This window comes from Equus asinus, chromosome 5 (assembly GCF_041296235.1).
Source record: "Equus asinus isolate D_3611 breed Donkey chromosome 5, EquAss-T2T_v2, whole genome shotgun sequence".
In the NCBI taxonomy this organism is placed as follows: Eukaryota; Metazoa; Chordata; class Mammalia; order Perissodactyla; family Equidae; genus Equus; species Equus asinus.
Window position 1 is genome coordinate 112,952,931 of NC_091794.1, and position 18,977 is coordinate 112,971,907.

The window sequence follows — 18,977 nt, forward strand, 5'->3', positions numbered from 1 at the left end:
AATTTACTTAATATGACACCAGCCAACGAGAACAACAAAGCTAATGTGATGAACCAAAAAAACCACACCCCATACTTGCAATTGGGAGAACCCTACAGACAACAGAGAAGCCTCATGCCAGCTCCGCTTCCACGCAAATCAGAAATCAACAGAATCTCAGGAACACCCTCCTCTTCTTACCGACTCGTCGTCTGGAAGCAGGAGTGTAAGCCAACCAGGAAGGGGTTGCTGGATGCTTGCTCAAACACGTGCTTCTCTGTCTGCACCCAGTCGATGTCCTGAAACAGAAACCAGGAGTGGTAACGAGGCTGCTGAACGTCCCTCACAGGCATCCTGGAGAAGGAGAGGCAAGAGAGGAATGTCTCTCACCTCCACTTGTGGAAAGACAATGCAGAGAACAGAAAAGAAAAATGCCATTAAGAAATATATCTCCACCACCACCATCTATTATCATCCTCCATTATCATCATCATTATCAGCACATCTCACCATCATCGCCATCATCCATTATCATCATCACCACCGTCTCCGTCACCATCACCATCATCCATTACCATCATCACCACCGTCTCCGTCACCATCACCATCATCCATTATCATCATCACCACCGTCTCCGTCACCATCACCATCATCCATTATCATCATCACCACCATCTCCGTCACCATCACCATCATCCATTATCACGTGCCACCTTCACCATCATCACCACCATCTTCATCACCACCATCACCATCTTCATCACCACCATCCATTACCACCCCCAGCACCATTATCCAACATCTGTCATCATCATTTATCACCATCTGCCACCACCATCAAAGCCACCATTGCCAGCTGTGTGTGGCCTCTGGGCTACAGGCTATCCGTGCACTGCCTCATGTGTTCCCCATGGCAGCCTTGGGAGGTTGGCATTATTATCTCCACTTAAGACATGAGGAAACGGAGGATGGAGGGCTAAGCAGATTCCTCTCTGTCCCACACCCGTCTCCCAAGCACCAGCTCCTCCCACCAGCTGCCTCCGTCCAGTTCACGCGAGAGCTTGGGGAAAAGCTGCAAAGTCAAGTCAAGTTTAGGGTCATGACGATTCCCTATCTTTGGTTCCACTCCAACCCCAGAAAGCAGAGCTGGATGAGGTTCCCAAAACTTCCAAGGTTAAACCCCTCATCCTAGGGTCAGGAAGGTGGGAGGGAAAGGGCTATGTCCAAAGCAGGGCTGCCTTCCGCTGAAGGTTTGTGGAGACAAATGAGCGGACTCTCAGTGGGCTTCCCTTTAGTGGGCCAGAGACCGGCCAGTTCCTGCTCCTTGGGCTCGTCCTGAGCCCCCGCTCTTCTCTCCCCTCTCTCCCAGGAGACCCTTGAGTGGAATGGCCTCAACCCCATCTGTCCCTGCGAAGGATCCCCAGCCCCACCTCTCCCCAAGCTCCAGACCTGCTCATGCCATGGCTGCTCAGCATCTCCACTTGGGCCTTGCACACTGCAAAGCAGGCCTCCCCCAGCACTCTCGACCAGCCCCGCCATCTGCTCGCCAAAGGTACCCGGGCGTTCAGGCTGAAACCCCTGGGGGGTCGCTGAGAGTGCTCCCCCCACCCCCCGAGATCCAGGCACCAGGGCTTCCACTGGCTGCGGCTGCCTCCTTCCTACTGATAGATTCTGAGCCTGTTTTAACAAAGCGCTGCAGACGGGGGCTACAAACATCACACATTTATTCTCCCACTGTTCTGAGATCGGAAGTGTGAAATCAGGGTGTCGGCAGGGCCTCCATCCCTCCGAAGGCCCTGGGGGGGGGGTCCTTCCCGCCTCTCCCAGCTTCTGCGCCCCAGGAGCTCCTCGGCTCACCTCCCTGCCTCCATCTTCTCCTCAACTCCTCTGTGTGTTGGTCTTTTCCTCTGTCTGTCTCAGATCTTTCTCTAAAAAGACACTTGTCACTGGATTCAGGGCCCACCCAGATAACCCAGGATCTCCCCAGGATTCTTAACTACATTCTGCAAAGACCCCGTTTCCAAGTGAGTTCGTGTTCACAGGGTCCGGGGATGAGGGTGTGGACATCCTTCTGCTGGCCGCCACCAGCCCCCTGCAGTGCCCGTGGCACTATGTCCACGGCCCAGATGTGTGGCCACGGGACACCTGCATCTCTCACAGACATGCGCACAGACACCCACAGAGACCACCTAAAAGTCCCCATGCCTGCGTGTCTCGGCCCCCAGGGGACGATCTGAGGATGCAGAGAGAACAAACCTAAGCAGCGGCTCTCCTCTGAAGGCCTTTTCCCTCGAGGTTCTGCAAACTTAACCTCATACGTTCCATTAACTTTGCAGCCAAGCCAGCTGGTAGGCTGGAAAGGGGGTTTGGAACCATCTTGAGGTGCCGTGGACCAGAAGCAGAGATGCTGGCAGGGCACCACACCTCTCAGAGCCTCAACTTCCTCAGCTGTAAGGTGCGGACGCTACTACCCACTTGCAAGCTCAGCATGCAGGGCTGAGGGGCCAGTGGGTAGTCTGTGCACTGCAGAAATGCACCTTGCTGGGAGGGCAAGTGAAAGCTCAAGTTCAGCCCCAGCTCCACCCTCCAAACCATGAGCCTGGGCCGGGGGTGGGGGAGTGGAGCCAGGGGAACCCTTCCGGTCTGGCGGCTCCAAGTCACCTTATGTGCTAGCAGCTGCTTAGTAACAACATTACTGTTCTCTATATATCAGTCTTTTCTCTGCTCCTAAGAGCTATGAACCTGATCAAAAGTCCGTGAAGCCAAGGAGCCCACGAAACGATGCTGCACATCATCAGTCATTGCGGGAATGCAAATCAAACCACAGTGAGATACCACCATACCCGCTAGAACGGCGATAATCAAAAAGCAGAAAATACCAAGAGCTGGAAAGGATGCGCAGACACCGGAACGTGCGCATCGCTGGCAGGAACGTAACCGGTGCAGCTGCCATGGGAGACAGTCGTGGCTCCTCAAATAGTTAACACAGTGTTACCGATGACCCAGCAATTCCAGTCCTGGGAAAACACCCAGGAGAACCGGAAACAGAGACAAACACACACCCGCACAGGAGCGTTCACAGCAGCCGTGAGGTGTAAACAGCCCAACGGACGGATAAACCAAATGCGGAATATTCATAAAATGGAACACGATCTGGCCATAAAAAGGAAGGCCGTTCTGACACACGCCACAATGCGGATGGGCCTCGGAAACACGCTTGGTGAGAGAAGCAGACACAAAAGGCCACGTAGTGTACGATTCCGTTTCTATGAAACGTCCAGAACAGGCAAATCCACAGACACAGAAAGCAGATCGGTGGTTTCGGGGGCTGGGGGAGGGGACGAGAGCGACTGCTCAGTTGGGACGGCATTCTTTTTGGGGCCTGAACACGTCCTGGAGCTGGATGGCGTTGACGGTTGCACAACGTCGTGAATGTGTAAACGCCACTGAGCCGTGTGTTTTCAAACGGTCAAAGTGGCAAATTTTATGTGCGTTTTACTTCAATTAAAAGAAAAAAGTCCAAGAAGGCAGAATTAAGATTCAGCAAAGAAACCAGGGCCCAGCGCCATGCGCTCCCTCCGCGGGAGGCGGCCCTCACCTCATCGTCATGCACCAGCTCCTTCTTCACCACTTTCATGGCGTAAATCTGATCATTCTTCTTCAGCCGCACCAGCAGGACCTTGGCGTAGCTCCCGCGCCCGATGACCCTGATGAGGTCGAAGTCCTGCAGCCCGAGCCCCTGAGAGATTTTGATTCCATCCATCCCATCGATGACCGGCTTGAGGTCCTGCGGGAGGGGAGCACCAAGGGAGAGAAAGTGAAGGCGGAGCCCGTGCAGGATTCAGAGAATCAGGCGTCGGCAGAGGCCCCGTGTGCCCCAGAGCTCAGAGCCCAGTTCTCTCACGAGTCTTGATTCTGTGTCCTGGACCCTCCACCACACTTGAGGTAAAAACCAAGAATTAAAGATTGTACAGCTTCTGATGGAAGGAGCTAGAAATCCAAAAGCTGTTCATTTCCCCAGGCCGAGGCCCTGTCACCAGCCACAGGTGGCCCCTCTACGAGCGATCTGGGATGCACGGGGCTGGCCTCACCAGGACACGCTGAAGAGGTGATCACAGGCTCACACGCCCCAGGGCCACCTGGCACTCCCTGGTATATAATATATAATGAAGTATACCTAGCTAATTCCTGCAAAGACCCGTCAACGCGCCGAGCAGGCACTACGGGAAACACACAATGAAAGAGAAAGGCCATCCGATTGAGAACACGGCCTCCCTCCTGTGAAGTACTTCTGGCAAGGATATTTGTGGTGAAGAAGAGAAGGAACTAAGTGTTCCTGGCTCATTCCAGACACAGAATGATCAGACAGAAAATATAGAAGCCGGGTGTGTGTGTGTGTGTGTGCGTGTGCGTGTGTGTGTGTGTGACATTTACTATGGGAAAGGTGTGGGCTTCGCAAGGTGGAGCTGTTCCCTGAGGTTTGACAGACAGAGGCTGAGAACACTAGCTGGGTAACCATTTCCTCGCTCAGGAGCATAATCTGTTGTGTCTCATTTATCACCCAGAGCCCATGAAGGACCAAAGAAGACAAATTGTGATATTGTGACCTATAATAAATACAGGGGCCAGCCCGGTGGTTCGCACATTCCGCTTCTCGGTGGCCCAGGATTCACTGGTTCGGATTCCGGGTGTGGACATGGCACCGCTCAGAAAGCCATGCTGTGGTAGGCATCCCACATATAAAGTAGAGGAAGATGGGCATGGATATTAGCTCAGGGTCAGTCTTCCTCAGCAAAAAGAGGATTGGCAGCAAATGTTAGCTCAGGGCTAATGTTCCTCAAAAAAAAAAAAATACATAGCTGCTCTATGAGCCCATTCCTGTCACATTTAGCTCCCAAAACCCTAGGAATTTCTTAAGTGACAAGAGCCATAAAGGTGTCTTTTGTCATGTTAATGAGGTGACTTTTGGAAAGCATCGAAGGATGGGGCCCGTTGCCAGGGGAACCAACTGTGGGATTGGAGGGTTGGAAATTCAGTCCCTCCCATCCTACCTCTGGGAGAGAAAAGGGGCTGGAGGTAGAATCTATCACCAAAAGCCAATGATTTAATCAACGATGCCTGTGTGATGCCTCCATGAAATCCCCCCAAATTTTGGATGGGGTTCAGAGAGCTCCCTGGTTGGTGAACTCGGGGCGATTCAGGGAGACTGGGCCTGAAGCTCTGCATGCCCCCCGCAGACCCTGCCCTGCGCATCTGTTCCATCAGGTGGTCCCTGAGTTGCCCCAGTCCGTAAACTGGCGCCTCAGTGAGTCAAATGTTTCTCTGAGTTCCGTGAGCCACTTTAGCAAATGAAACGAAGCTTTAGGGGATGTCGTGGGAACACCCAATTTGCAGCTGGCCAGTGAGAAGCATAGATGAAGACCCAGACTCGTGACTGGTGTCTGCACTTGTGGGGCGTCTCGTGGGGCTGAGCCCTTAACCTGTGGGATCTGATGCCATCACAGGTGGATGGTGTTAGAATTGGGTTAAACTGTAGGACACCTGGTCAGGGACCACTGAGAACTGAAGAAGTGCTTGGTGGTGGTGGAAAACACACAATGGGAAAATAAAGTAAGGCTTTTGTGCAAATAAAATTTAGCAAAAATTGCAGCTCAAAAGCCAGTCCTGGACCCACTCTGCTGTCTGGGCAGAGAGGGTGCTGGGGAGACGGCACACACAGCAGAAGACAATGCCAGGGTCTGGACCCCAAAGAGCCTTTGGGACAGCAGCCTCTGGGACATTCGTGAAGGACGTGCCCCAAGCAAGACCCAGCTAAGGCGCGCAGCAGCCTGCGCTTCCAGAGCCAGGTCCTGGGCTGGTGCGCCCCACTCTCCTCGCTGCCCCCTCTCCTCATGGCCCCCTGACAGACCGACTTCATCATACCACAGGCTCCATCCCCCAAAGTCAGAGGGCCCTGGGCCCTGTGTGAGGGGTGCCGGTGGGTGCCAACATCTAGTTGCTTCACGAAGCTCCAATTTCCCAGCAATGGGACACCTGTCAGGGGATGGAAAACAGTCTAGAAAATGAAAAAAATGCAAACACTGGGAGCGAGAGGAAAATCAAGTTCCTAGTGAATCCGGTAAGCACCGACCAGTGTACTCCTGACCCTGGGCCGCCAGCCACAGACACGCCTGAAATGGGGCGAAGGACGAAACCACTCCAGGGCAAGTCACACGTGGCGATCCCCGTAGGCAATGCCAGCCATTGGGAGGACCGAGAAGATGCAAAAGGCTAGTATCGCATCTCCTGGGGACCAGCCTCCCACACTGCTAAAAGCATAGGAGCATGGCGTTTCCTTTGTGGAGGTTGCGTGTGTTCCCTGTGGCCTGCTGTGACGGCCTCAGCCACCCTGTGCTGATGTGGAAACAGCCACACAAACGGTCAGTGCTGCGGCAAGCTTCCCATGTGCCAGGCCTGGTGCTAAGTGTTCATACAAACGCTCTTGGTTTACCCTCATGAAAAGGGGTAATCATTACCCAAACTCGACAGAACAGGATCCTAAGGTCAGAGAAGTCCCCTGATCCAGGCTCAGACCAGGCCTGCCACGGGCTCACACAGACTCAGCCAACAACACCCCACCCTCCAGCTCTGCATCAGCGTAAGAATCGTACAGTAAGCACCACAGCCTCAGCTCTGAGATCCAGAAAAGGCTCATGTTTTGCCATATTCACATACCCTCTGCCCATCTAGCTATTCAAGGTTACCTCTGTAAATATTTGAAAGACTCCATAGGATTTCAGCCCTAATGCTTCAGTGAGCAACATCCTGGATGTCCACAAGATCACGCCCTCGTTTAAGATGAGCGACAAGACTTAAACATGCCTAGTTCATATTTAAATTTCCATAAATGCCCCAGAAACGAGCTAATGAACTTCTAAAAAGGATGTTGGAAATACCAATGAGTCATTTTAGACACTCACCTCAGAATCATCTTTAATGCTGTCATGTTTCCGGGTTGAAGAAATGTAAGCAACTAGTGCAGAGAGGAGGAAAAATGGATGTTACGGGTACTGTCAGCGGCTGGCCCAAGACACAGGGACCCCACAGACCCTGGTGCCTCTGCAGACACAGTGGCCCAGGCCAAGCCAGTGGTGCTCAGGGCACATGCATGGAGCAGCCACATCTGACTCAACTAGAGTCTTAAGAAAATGCAGCTTCCTGGGCCATACCCAGACCTGCTGACTCTGAACATCTGGGGGTGGGGCTTGGGAATCTGCATTTGTGACAAGTTTCCCCAGTGATTCATCTGAAGTAACTAGTCATAAGATTTTGGTGTCTAGTCTTCCATACCTCATTTTTTAGAGTATGCAGATGGACAGATGGATGGATAGGTGGGTGGGTGGATGGATGGGTAGATGAGTGGACAGATGGATGGATGGTGATGGATAGATGGATGGATGGTGATTGATTGATGGATGGATGGATGGATGGTTGGTTGGGTGGATGATTGGGTGGATAATTGGGTGGATGGGTGGGTAGATGGATGTTTGGGTGGACAGATGGATGGATAGATGGATGGTTGGGTGGGTGACTGGGTGGAGGGGCGGGTGGATGTTTGGGTGGATGGATGGATGGTTGGACAGTTGGATGGGTGGATGGATGGTTAGATGGTTGGATGGGTGGATGGGTGGTTGGATGGAGGGGAGGATGGTTGGGTGTGGGGGGGTTGTTTGTTAGGAGTCTCCTTTGTGTGAGGTCCTGTGCTAACTGCTTTATGTTCTGTGGTCTCATTTCACCCTTCAAGGGCTCCTAGGGGACGGAACTCACATTTATCAAGTGAGGGCCAGGGGTCTTACACACCCTTGTAATAGTCCACAGAACTGTGGGAGCTCAGAGCTGGGCCATCAGTCCAACTGGTATTCAAAATCTCCCTCTGAATGCTTCTTAGCACTGAAAAAAGTCTCCTACACACACGCGCGTGTGTCCACACACACTAATCCCACTAAAGCCCGAGAACCACACAACAGCACACCATGTGCACAGCAGCTACCCAGGAGGCCTTCCCACAGACATCAGCTCTGTGCAGCAGCCAACTTGTGGGAGGGAGCTGGCCATGGTGGCCACTGCAATAAGTGCCTTCTAGAGCTCCTGAAGTTGGCAAGAAAAATCCTTACCCCTGGACTCCCAAGGCAGCAACTCACAGAGACGTGGGTGTCCAGCAAAAGCCACCCCGTCCCGCCCACCTCTGCCTGGGGATGAGGGGAGGCCCTGGAGAGCACGTCCCCGGCCCGCGGCAAGGCGGCCATGCTAGCCAATATTGACCCCCGGAGAGTGGCTGGGATCTAGAAAGGATTCCTGGTCAGAAAGGGGAAGCGAGGAGGCATTCCAGGGTGAGGAGAGCCGGTGCTCCGCCAATGGGAAGGAAGCAGCCCCTACTTCCATGGGTCTCCTCCGAGGGAAGGTCCACGTCGTCCTTGTCATCTACTGCAGGTTCCTGGGAAGGCATGACAGGATCCTGCAGAGAGACGGGCGTTACAAAGTGACCACGTAAGCTTCTACAGACGCTAGTGACTTTTCAAATCGCCTATTATAATACACTGTAACATGTATCAGAACACCCTGACACAAATACAGCTGTTACATTACTGCACTGAAGCTGGAAAGACAAACAACGAAATTACCTGTCATTCCACAGGCAGAGACACCTCAGGCTGTGACCTTTCCAGCAGGTGCTTTATAAAATGAGTGTTTTTATATAATTCTTGGTTGCCTCCCCCCAGACTCCCACCGCCACGTCATGCGCATCTGTCAGCGGTCAGGCACGGAGCCCCGTCTCTGGCTCTCGGGGTTCCACAGGGCTGACGTCATAATTGAGACAGCTGCCTACTGGTGGACATCTAGGCTCCAGGCATTGGCATCCCTCAGCCCCTAACTGACTGCATCTTTGGGGCTCACCTCATTTCTTAGGCTAACGTGGACCTAGGGGGTCAAAGGATATGTGTGCTCTTATGGTTTTTAGCAGCCACAGCTGAAAGGACCCCTAGAAAGACTGTGCCAATTCACCCAGCACCAGTCTGCATGGGGACACCCATGTCCCAGTGCTCTGCCAGCATCGGAGTGAGACCCGGCTTCAGACTCTGCTCCTGTCCTGTGAGAGGTGACAGCCCATCAGCCCCCAGAGGTGTCTTTCCCGCTCCTGCTCTGGCAGGACGCAGATGAGTCCACCCTCCTGCCCTGTGCCCGCCGCACCCAGAGGGATTAATCGTTCAGTCTAGGCTCCCACTCATGTGCACAGCCAGGCCTGCATGCTCAGTAAGGAAAAGTCCATCAACAACCAGTAAAGGGCCTGGACGCTTCGGGTCCATGATCACCAGCTGGTGGTGAGGGCACAGCCCACCGCCCGGGTGCTCTGACTCTCAGAGCAGCATGGGGCTTCCACCTCTGCCGCTCCACAAGAACTGCCTCACGACCAGGGTACAGACGAGCCACTGCTTACCCCCCCGCTCCCAGCCCAGAGCCACAGAGGAGCCTGCAGGCCCCCCAAGAGTGCTGGGGGCTGTCAGGGCTCGGGAAGAAGGGTCCTGTCCCAGACCGCTGGCCTGGGCCATCACTCCGCAGCCCACAAGTGTGCCTTCCTCTTGTCTCATCAGTGTCAGGGACAGTGTCAGGACCCCACTGGGTCAAGAGGACCAAGGGTCACAGGGTCAGCATGGACAATGGGCTCAAGGCTGCACTCCCCGCCTCCCCCATGCTATCCGAAGCGCCCCATATCCCCCCAGGGCCTTACCTGGCCCACACTCACCATATGCCTGTTGCAGGTCAGCGGGACGAGGACGTGGCAGCGTTTATGGACCAGCAGTTTGCAGTTGATGCACCTGTAGCCCTGCCTCGCGAGACCCCATATCCTTTCGCTGCACTGGCCACAGTAAGCTCTCTGTGGGCAAGAACAGGAGCCATCAGGCTGGGGGCCCAGTGTCCCCTGAGGCCCACGCTACACTGAGGGGACTCAGGCAAGCACTGGGGCATAGCGCACCTTCACGGATTTTCTCAAAAGATGACAGGGAGCTGCAGGAAGAGGTGACCCTGTCACCTTGTCATATCTGGGCACCAGGCCCTGCTCAGGCTCAGTAGCCCCAACTGGGGTCCAGCCCAAGGTTGGAGGGACCTGTAGCCCCAAGGGGGGCGCTGGGGCCCTGCTCTGAGTGAGGGGCAAAGGGCAGGCCGTGTGGGGCAGGGTGACGAGACCCCTCCATGGGCAAGGCCCCTTGCTCACAGGGGCCAGAGGCGGCCTCACAGCTCATGCTGGGCTGTGTGTGGAACAGCCAGGGGGGTCCCGCCTGGGTGGAGTGACCCCGGCTGAGAGGGTGGGGAAGGCCCTTGCCTGACCCTCATCCAAACGTGTCAGCCAAATGACCGGGAGAAAGCAACCCGGCCTGGCCTTCTGCCTCGTTATACTTTTGAATGGCTATAGGGCTGTATGCAATTATCTTGGCTTTTTTCCCCAGTATTTTTAAAGATTTTAAATGGTCGATGTTGTTTTTCATGATTCTAAACAATTTGAAATTAATGACACATCAGCTTGTTTGGGGATCATGATTTTGGAATGTTTCAAAATGCACGAGGATGGACGTGCTCAGAAACCCGGTGACATTTGCTACGTGAGGCCAAAGTCACCTTCACAGTCATGTGATGTGTGCATGTCGACAGGTGCTTGTTTCCCATTTAGAATTTTCCCCAGCCATAACTGATTTACAGGTTTTAGCCCTCTTCTGCCATTTTTAACAAATTTCTCTCTTTTGAGAGAGTCTCAAATTACTCCTGAAGAGGAATAAAAAGGAATACAAGGGCGCTAGCCATCTGAACTGAGTTCACGCAAGAAAACAGATCCAGTCCTGAGAACGCGAGGGCAGGCAGTGCAGCCAAGCGAACCAACTAAGGCGCCAGCCCCCCTGGGACGTGCCTGCTCGCGGGCCAGTGGGCACTGAGAAGCCACTTTCTCAGCAGAGAGGAGTTGTGCTTGGAAACCGGGGCTGAGGGAGCCCCCTCCCCACACACACAGCCTGTACGTCCTGGTCAAGGTCGTGGGGCCAGCACCTGGGACAGTGCCCAGCACACAGTGGACACCAACAAATGTTTGCTTCAGACAAGTACACACACACACACACACACACACACACACAGAGCCTTTAACTTTGGAAAAAAAAGGAAAAAGAAAAGAATTTATTCCAAGTCCTCCCTGTTGCCTAAATCGTCCGCCCCACAAGAAGCCAAACACGGATCGTGGGCTCCATCCGGGAATGGCCTGAATGCAACGGACAGCGGTGAGGGCCACGCAGGGGCCAGCCACAGGGGGCCTCCCACCCAAGACCTCCGACTCTGGCCAATCCAGTTTAACACCAACATTGGCGTCTTTGCCCCAGTAGGGCAACTGCTGAGCACACATGCACAATTCAAGGAAGGAGCTTCAACATGAAGACTGGCTTTCATTCTCTTCTGAGTCTGCTGTCCTGTCCGACACCGTTTATGAAACCATTAAAAAAATTCACGTTTTTAGTGTAACGTGCTAAATGTGTGCAGCTTCCTCTAAGTCACCATTTAACACTTAATCTGCAATGCTTGGGTCATATTTAGAGGCAAATTCACAGGCTTTGCAAATTAACAAAGATTCCTTCTCCTAAGAGTTCCCCCCAAGAGGGGCCGGGCCGGGACAACTGCTGACCGATGGCAGCGTGAATGTGCCACGTGTCAGCACTGACTACACAGAGACCCCATGCATGAACTCCTCAGGAGAGGCTGCCACAGACTAATGGGGTAAAAATATTTTTAAGTCTCTCTTACATGCTGTCACATTGGTTCCGTGCTCCTATTTTCAATCACTGGTTTCAATTTTCCAATCGTACTCAACACGTTTCAAACGCAGTCGGTCTACACCTCCGGTCTGGGTTTCTGCTGGTTCTTGCTTGTTGATCCTCTGCTCCCTGTCCACTCACAGTGTTTCCCGCTGCAAGTTGTGGCTTTTGACTGTGAGCTCAGACGTCCTGTTCGTGTATCTGTGGAAATCCTTGAGGCTGGGTTCTTTTTCCAGCCTCCTGGGGGTGCTGCCCGGCTGGGCCTGCCCAGCTGTGTGGATTTGGGCTACAAGCCTGTGTGAGGTCCAGTTTGAGGCTTCGGAGTCTCAGGAAGAGTGTTCTCTCTTCTCTTCAGAAGAGGTACAAGGAGCCATTCTGCTGCCCTGGGGAGGAAGCCTCATTTCCCCTCCATCCTCTGCATCCCTGATGCACGGCGTCGGGGGTCTCATACTAGGCCCCAAACCTGCTCCTCTCACGGCCTTGATCATTTAGCCAGTGGTGACTCCAACTTTCTGGTCTAGTCTAGTGATGGGCAAGCTACAGCTGTGGGCCAAATGCGGCCCATCACCTGTGTTTATAAATAAAGTTTTGTTGGAACACAGTTGCGCTCATTTAACTACTGTCCATGGCTGCTTTTGCATTCTATGGGCGGAGTTGAGTAGTTGCAACAGAGACCTCATGGCCCACAAAGTCTAAAGTATTTGCTCTCTGCCCTTTACAGGAAACCCTTGCTAAGTGCTGTTCTATCAGTTGTTCAGACCAAGAAGCTCAGGAGAAATCCTTGACTGACGTTGCCGCTCCTGGGTAGCATCTTCAGAACGGGTCTCTCTGCCCCGTCCTCGCTCCCAAGTCTCTTCCCCACGAGGGGCCCAAGTGAGCAAGTTGACCCTCTGCTTCCTGTCCACTCACATTGAAGGCCAAAGTCCTCGGACCGTCCACCCAGCCGGCCCTGCAGCACGAGGGCCCACAGGACCGGCAGAAGCTCCTCCAGAGCTCCAGGCTGGGGGGTGGAGGGGAATATAAAGTGGGGTGGTTTAGGCCCCTGAGTGGGGTCGCTTGTTACACAGCAAAGGGAGTAAGAGTAGGTTAGATACTGTCCCCACTTGTGAGAACAACACTGAGCTGCTCTTCCGTATACGCAAACCTTTGAACCACGGATTTCTTTCAGACAGATGTGCTGCAGACAACCACAGGACAGGAGCACCCTAAAGCCACTGACGCCTATTTCCCACTCGGTTTCCAGAAAGCAGGGGTCCACGTCCGCAACCTCCAGGAGGAGTGGACCCCACTGCCGCACACACAGCAACACTGAGCTCTAACGACTTTTTTTTTTCTTTTTTGAGGAAGATTAGCCCTGAGCTAACTACTGCCAGTCCTCCTCTTTTTGCTGAGGAAGACTGGCCCTGAGCTAACATCATGCCCATCTTCCTCTACTTTATATGTGGGACGCCTACCACAGCATGTCGTGCCAAGTGGTGCCATGTCCGCACCGGGATCCGAACCGGCGAACCCCAGGCTGCCAAAGCGGAACATGCGCACTTAACCGCTGCACCACCGGGCCGGCCCTCTAATGACTTTTAATGTCTTTGACTCTGACAGGAAAATGTCTTGTAAGTCATTGATTACCAATGAGGGTTAAGCCACCTACATTTATGAACAGTTTCAGTACTTATTTAATTAACCATTTACATCCTTATCCGCCTTTAGACTTTTAGCATTTACCAAAAAGCCAATTTCTAGGAGCTCTTTTATACAATAAACACATATATTGTTCTGATCTCTTATTCTAAGCTTTATTTGCTACAAACACTTTTCCTGTACGTTTTTACATCTAATTTGTTTGGAAACTGCAGAAACCTGAACAAATACGTGGCCGAGTCTAGAGACCCATGTCCCCTCTGGTCTCCCCGTCCAGTCTCTTCCCTGACCCTGCATCGCTTCCAGGTTTTTATGTTTATCTTAAATTAATCCACTTGTGACTGACTTTGATGCGAACAAATGCCCTGGACTCCTCCCCCTCTGGAACCACAATTAACCAATTGTCTCATTAGTATTTATTGGTCGGTCCCTCTCTCCTTTATGGGGAACGCTCATGCCCCAGAGTTCCCAGGGCCAGGCTCTGACCATTAGTTCTGTTCTACAGGCTGGGCCTCCCGTTGTCCCATCCATGTCACCAGGGCCCCTCTCCTGGGACAGAGGCTCCCTTCTCAGCTCCTGCCCAGAAACCCTCCCTCTGGTTCACCAGCTGGACTTCTCTCGTTGTTCTAGAAGAGAAGTCGTGTCACGCGTGACTAAAGATCTAGGCAGGAAGTCTCGGGATGGTGTGACTGACGCCCACTCACTTTCCGTCCTGGGTCGCCAGTAAGCAACGTGAGAAATGATCTCCTCTTGTTGGCTTTTGCCCCTAAGTCTTGCTGATTCTGGCAGAACCCAACTTGCACTTCCAGGGGACAAGTGGAGGTGCAGCAAGCAGCCCTGTAATTAACCCGGAGTGAGCGGCGCCGAGCCGGCCTCCAGGGGCTGCAGGACATGGGCCCAGAACCCGAAGACAGCAGGGGTGCAGGCACGCCTGCCTCCCCATCTGTGAACAACTGAAGGACCGAAGAGTCAGGGGTCTTTGGGTCGGCTCGCTTCTCAGCCTCTCTGTGTTTGTGACAACCCGCTCACTGGCACTTGGGGGGCAGCTGAGCATCTGTACTGGGGTGGGGGTGGGGCTGTAGTGGGAACTGCGCCAAGCACCTGCTCCTCCACGGGGAGGAACAGCCTGTGCCCACTGATTTTGGGGAGGGGGCACAGGAGGAGCAGGCAGGGGGCGAGAGTGTCAGGGTCTGCGCCCTGCCATCAGAAAACTGGGTTTTTCTTCCAAAACTCTGCAGGGTGGGAAGGGCCAGGCCCCTCCGTGCTGCCCGGGCCCTGGCCCACCTTGCTGAGTGGGTGGGCTTCTTCTTGGACTAGTGAGTCAGCCAGTAATGAAGGAAACAAGCGTTTCACTGAAAGCTGACATGGGTGCAGGGCTTCCAGAATTCTCTCTCTGATATCCTGAGGGTGGCTTGTCCCATCTGCCAAGGACCCCTCTCTGGCCAGAACGGAGCCGGCGCCCAGAGGCACAGAAAGAAGCCAGCTGGCTGCAGAGCGAGGAGGGGCAGCGGGCAGCCTCGCCTCCTGGGGGCTGGAGGTTTCTATCGCTCCACACTTGCAGCAGCCAGGCTTTATCCTGTCCGTCCGGTTGGCTCACTGCAAAACCTCATGTCCACACCCAGTCAGTCGGCCCAGAAACGTGACAAGAGCCCATCAGTCATGTATCCTTCGCCCTCTCTCCCCAGCCCATGGCAGCACTTGGCACTCGCTGTCCTCCCACAGCTTCTTGCTCCATGATGTCTGACCTCCCCAAGGCATCCGATCGATATGCCACAGACCCTGCGCTCTCCTGCCTCCCAGCTGGCTTCCCAGGGTCCCTCTCATTGCTGATGGGCACACCCCATTCCTTCCTGGTCCCCAGTGCAGCGCCCCCACGTCTCGCCCAGTTGACTCTCCTCCTCTCATTAATTACAATAAACAAGTAGTGTGTACCCATTATGTGCCAGGTGTGGGGACACAGCCTGAACAAGGCAGAGTCCCTGTGCACGCCCAGTGGGGAGATGGCACACACTGTGAGGAACGTCAGGAGCATACGTGAGTGGAGGGGACAGAGAAGGGGCCACTGGGATGGACATTTGAGCCAAGATAGAAAATAAGGAAGAGCATCAGCTCTGAGGATGTAGGGGAAGGAGGGTGGGCCAGGCACGGCACTCAGCACGTGCAAAGGCCCCCAGGAGAGAACATTCAAAGGTACCCAGGTGAGCACGTGCAAAGGCCCCCAGGAGAGCACGTTCAAAGGTACCCAGGTGAGCACGTGCAAAGGCCCCCAGGAGAGCACGTTCAAAGGTACCCAGGTGAGCACGTGCAAAGGCCCCCAGGAGAGCACGTTCAAAGGTACCCAGGTGAGCATGTGCAAAGGCGCCCAGAAGAGTACCTGCAAAGGTCCCTAGGTGAGCATGTGCAAAGGCATCCAGCTGAGCATGTGCAAAGGCCCCCAGGAGAGTACGTGCAAAGGTCCCTAGGTGAGCATGTGCAAAGGCCCCCAGGTGAGCATGTGCTTGGCTGCTGTTGTGGGTGGAGAGATGTCCCTCAAATTCATGTCCGCCCAGAACCTCAGAATGTGGCCTTATTTGGAAACAGTGTCTTTGCAGGTGTAGCTAGTTAAGTTAAAATGAGGTCCTACTGGAGTGGGTGGACCCTGATCACAACTGGTGTCCTTATGAGAACAGAGACACGGAGAGGAGAAGGCCAAGTGAAGACAGGCAGAGGCTAGAGTGCTGCAGCTATAGGCCAAGGGACGGACGCCGCAGCACCAGGAGCTGGGAGAGGTAGGAAGCAGCCTCCTCTAGAGACGTCAAGGGGCGTGGCCCTGCGACACCTTGGCTTTGGACTTCCAGCCTCCAGACCGTGAGAATGAACCTGTTTTCAGCCCCGAGTCTGGGTGCTTGTTCTGGTAGCCCCTGGACACTGATGGTCCTTAGCCAAAGGCACCTCCCCTTCCATCGTCAAATGGAACAACTACAAAGCCACGTGAATCACGTCGTTTCTAGAGAACGGAAAGATATCATGAAGAGCAACAATGGAAACTAAGCTAAAACCCTGGGGAACGGGTGGGCAGTGCGGTCAGGCGGGTGGCAGAGACTGGGGGGCTGTCTGGAGCTTCCGGGGTTCCCAGGAGACCCTTGCAGCCAACAGGAAACACCGGGTGCAGTACAACATGCAGCCTGGTGTTCTCTGATAAATGCGCAGGCCCGCTTCTGGACGCCAGCAAGCCGGGACCTCAGAGCCAGGGGCCCTGAGGGAGGATTACACACCCAGGGACGGCCCAGGGTCCCCGAGACACTCAGACCACCTTCGTCGAGCAGCCACCATCTGCAAAAAGACCCGAACTGGAACCTTCACGGGCCCAGGAAGCCTTGTCAAAGGCTCATCCATGATGGAGAGAGGTGTTTCTGTGACCCGCTCTGGACAGCCTGTGCGCTGACTGAGCCCAGCCTGCTGGCTGCAGGAAGCACTCCCCCGCTCTCTGCACAAGGCACGCGGATGGCCCTCGACTAGCGCATCCCCAGGCGGCGACACTCACCCTGTTAAAGCGCTTGGCTTGGAAGAGATGGCCGTTGGCACGGTACAGCTTCCTCCATCTTCTGGCTCCACGGCGGTAGATGGATTCTAGAAAGGATATGAGAAAAGTGTGAGCAGCAGCATAGCGGCCCGCTAGCCCCACTCCACCACGCAAGGTGTAGGCGGGAACAGGCCACTCCCGTCCAGGTGGCCAGAGCCGTGGGAAGCCAGGGCTGAGATGACAGCATCCCTGGCGGCCGCCCCGCCTTGCCTCTCCTCACATGATGCTCATGTCACAGCCATGGCTGCTGGAGATGGCAGCCCAGGTGGGAAGAACAGAGACGGGGGTGCCTTGGACCACAGCTGAGCAGCCGGGATTTGCCACGAGGACGCCGCCCAAGGAGGGTCAGGCAGTAAAATCATCCGAGGCCCGGCATGCCCACCGCTCCTTTTCCTTTCCACCTTCTTCCCTCCAGGTGTGAAATCCAGGCCCCTTTTCCACACAGGGACACAGTTCAGACAGCCACGAGCTCGCGTGATATTTACAGTAAACGTCACGGAGGGGCAGGGGCTGCGGCGCCAGATCCACGGCCAGCCTGGAACGCAGCGCTCAGCCTGCACCACTCCACCCCCCAGCCGGACACGAGGGAGCGCCCGCCGAGCCTCCCTCCGCCTGAGGAACCTGGGAGCAGAAGGAAAGCAAAGCAAATGGCACACTTATGCTGAATCGCAAGTTACCAAAAATGTCGCTTTCACAACACGCATTCAATAATTCAAACTTCTGAGGAAGAACACCGCTCATTAAAAATGCCAGAGCTAAAAGTATAACGAGAACGGTTGGTTTTATTCTCCCTTAAAATGCTTCTAACACTGCGCCTTCAAAACCCTTTGAAACGAATGTATGTGAAACAAAATATCCAGGATACAACGGGAAGCTTTGTGCTTTTATAAAGTTCTGCAGTAAAAGCGACTTTCATGAGAGTCACGGAAGCGCCACGGACATACTAATGTGGAAATTGTAACGGAATGTTTTTAAAATAAGCAAATTACTAGCTCTGGCTGGAACCTGCCGAAATCAGGTCATGGTGACCGCAAACCCTGCTTCTCCCCTTCAGTGGGAGACGGAGTGAGAAACGAAGTCCGGGCTCCTCCGGGAGCAGGAGCCCCGAAGCTGGGGGGCGGCTGGGGTTTCGTAGAGGCCCAGGTGTTGCCTGGTGGGCCCTCAAAATTCCCTGCCGCAGGCTCTCGGCCGACACCCAGAGAGAACAGGGCCAGGCTGGAGACGGCACGAGCCTGCAACCCGCCCGCCCCACCCGCCTCGGAGTCCACACCTGGGCCTTCAGGCCTGCTGGCCACGGAGGGCAAATACCACTGGGAGCCACAGCACCCTCAGCGCATCCGCCTCTCAGCTCCAGAGTCCCTGGTGACGCCTCAGGGCCTCTGCCCAGATGGCAGGGTGCATCCTGACACACCTGGTCCTTCTAGCCACCTGGCTTGATTTGGGGGAAGCTTGGCCCATGGCAGGGCCTGCTAACGTCCACAGGACTGACCCTCCCTGTGTGGCATTCACAGCCCCTGGCTGTCCCCGCAGAGAGTAACAAGGCGCCGAGTGACAGAGATGGACACCGAGACACAGGGAGAGCTGAGCTGGTCAGACAGCAACACACCAGCACCAACACTGCTCCTTCTTGAGCCTAGCGCACACGCCACGTGGAAGTCTAAAACTATGCCCAACTGGACATCCTTTATTTTGATTGAAACCACTGAAAATAAGAAACTCAAAGACGTCCTAGCCCAGGCCAAAGGGTATGAGGGGGCCCACAGCAGGCTGGACACACTCATCAAGGGGGCAGGACAGAAAGCCCTGTATGACCCTCACTGGTGTGGAGCATGAAGGCAATAAACCGGACCCCTGCTGTTATGGACTGAATGTTTGCCACCCCCCAGATTCCTGTGCTGGAGCCTAAGCCCCAAGGCGGCTGCACCTGGAGACGGGGTCTCTAAGGAAGAAAGCAAGGTTAGATGACGTC

The 18,977-nt window shown here is 54.4% G+C and overlaps 1 protein-coding gene across 4 annotated transcripts in view; it reads right to left on the bottom strand.

The window, feature by feature from the left end:
* The window catches only part of PRKCZ (protein kinase C zeta), a 111,187-nt gene that overhangs the window by 20,484 nt on the left and 71,726 nt on the right, over positions 1-18,977 (bottom strand). For all 4 annotated transcript variants that reach the window (XM_014863111.3, XM_070511304.1, XM_014863112.3 and 1 more), the window contains 6 exons: positions 16,970-17,055; positions 9,762-9,893; positions 8,396-8,474; positions 6,940-6,992; positions 3,579-3,767; positions 181-278 (listed from right to left, as the gene is read on the bottom strand). In XM_014863111.3, the coding sequence (XP_014718597.1) occupies positions 181-278; positions 3,579-3,767; positions 6,940-6,992; positions 8,396-8,474; positions 9,762-9,893; positions 16,970-17,055 (637 nt within the window). The remainder of the gene's footprint in view (positions 1-180; positions 279-3,578; positions 3,768-6,939; positions 6,993-8,395; positions 8,475-9,761; positions 9,894-16,969; positions 17,056-18,977) is intronic.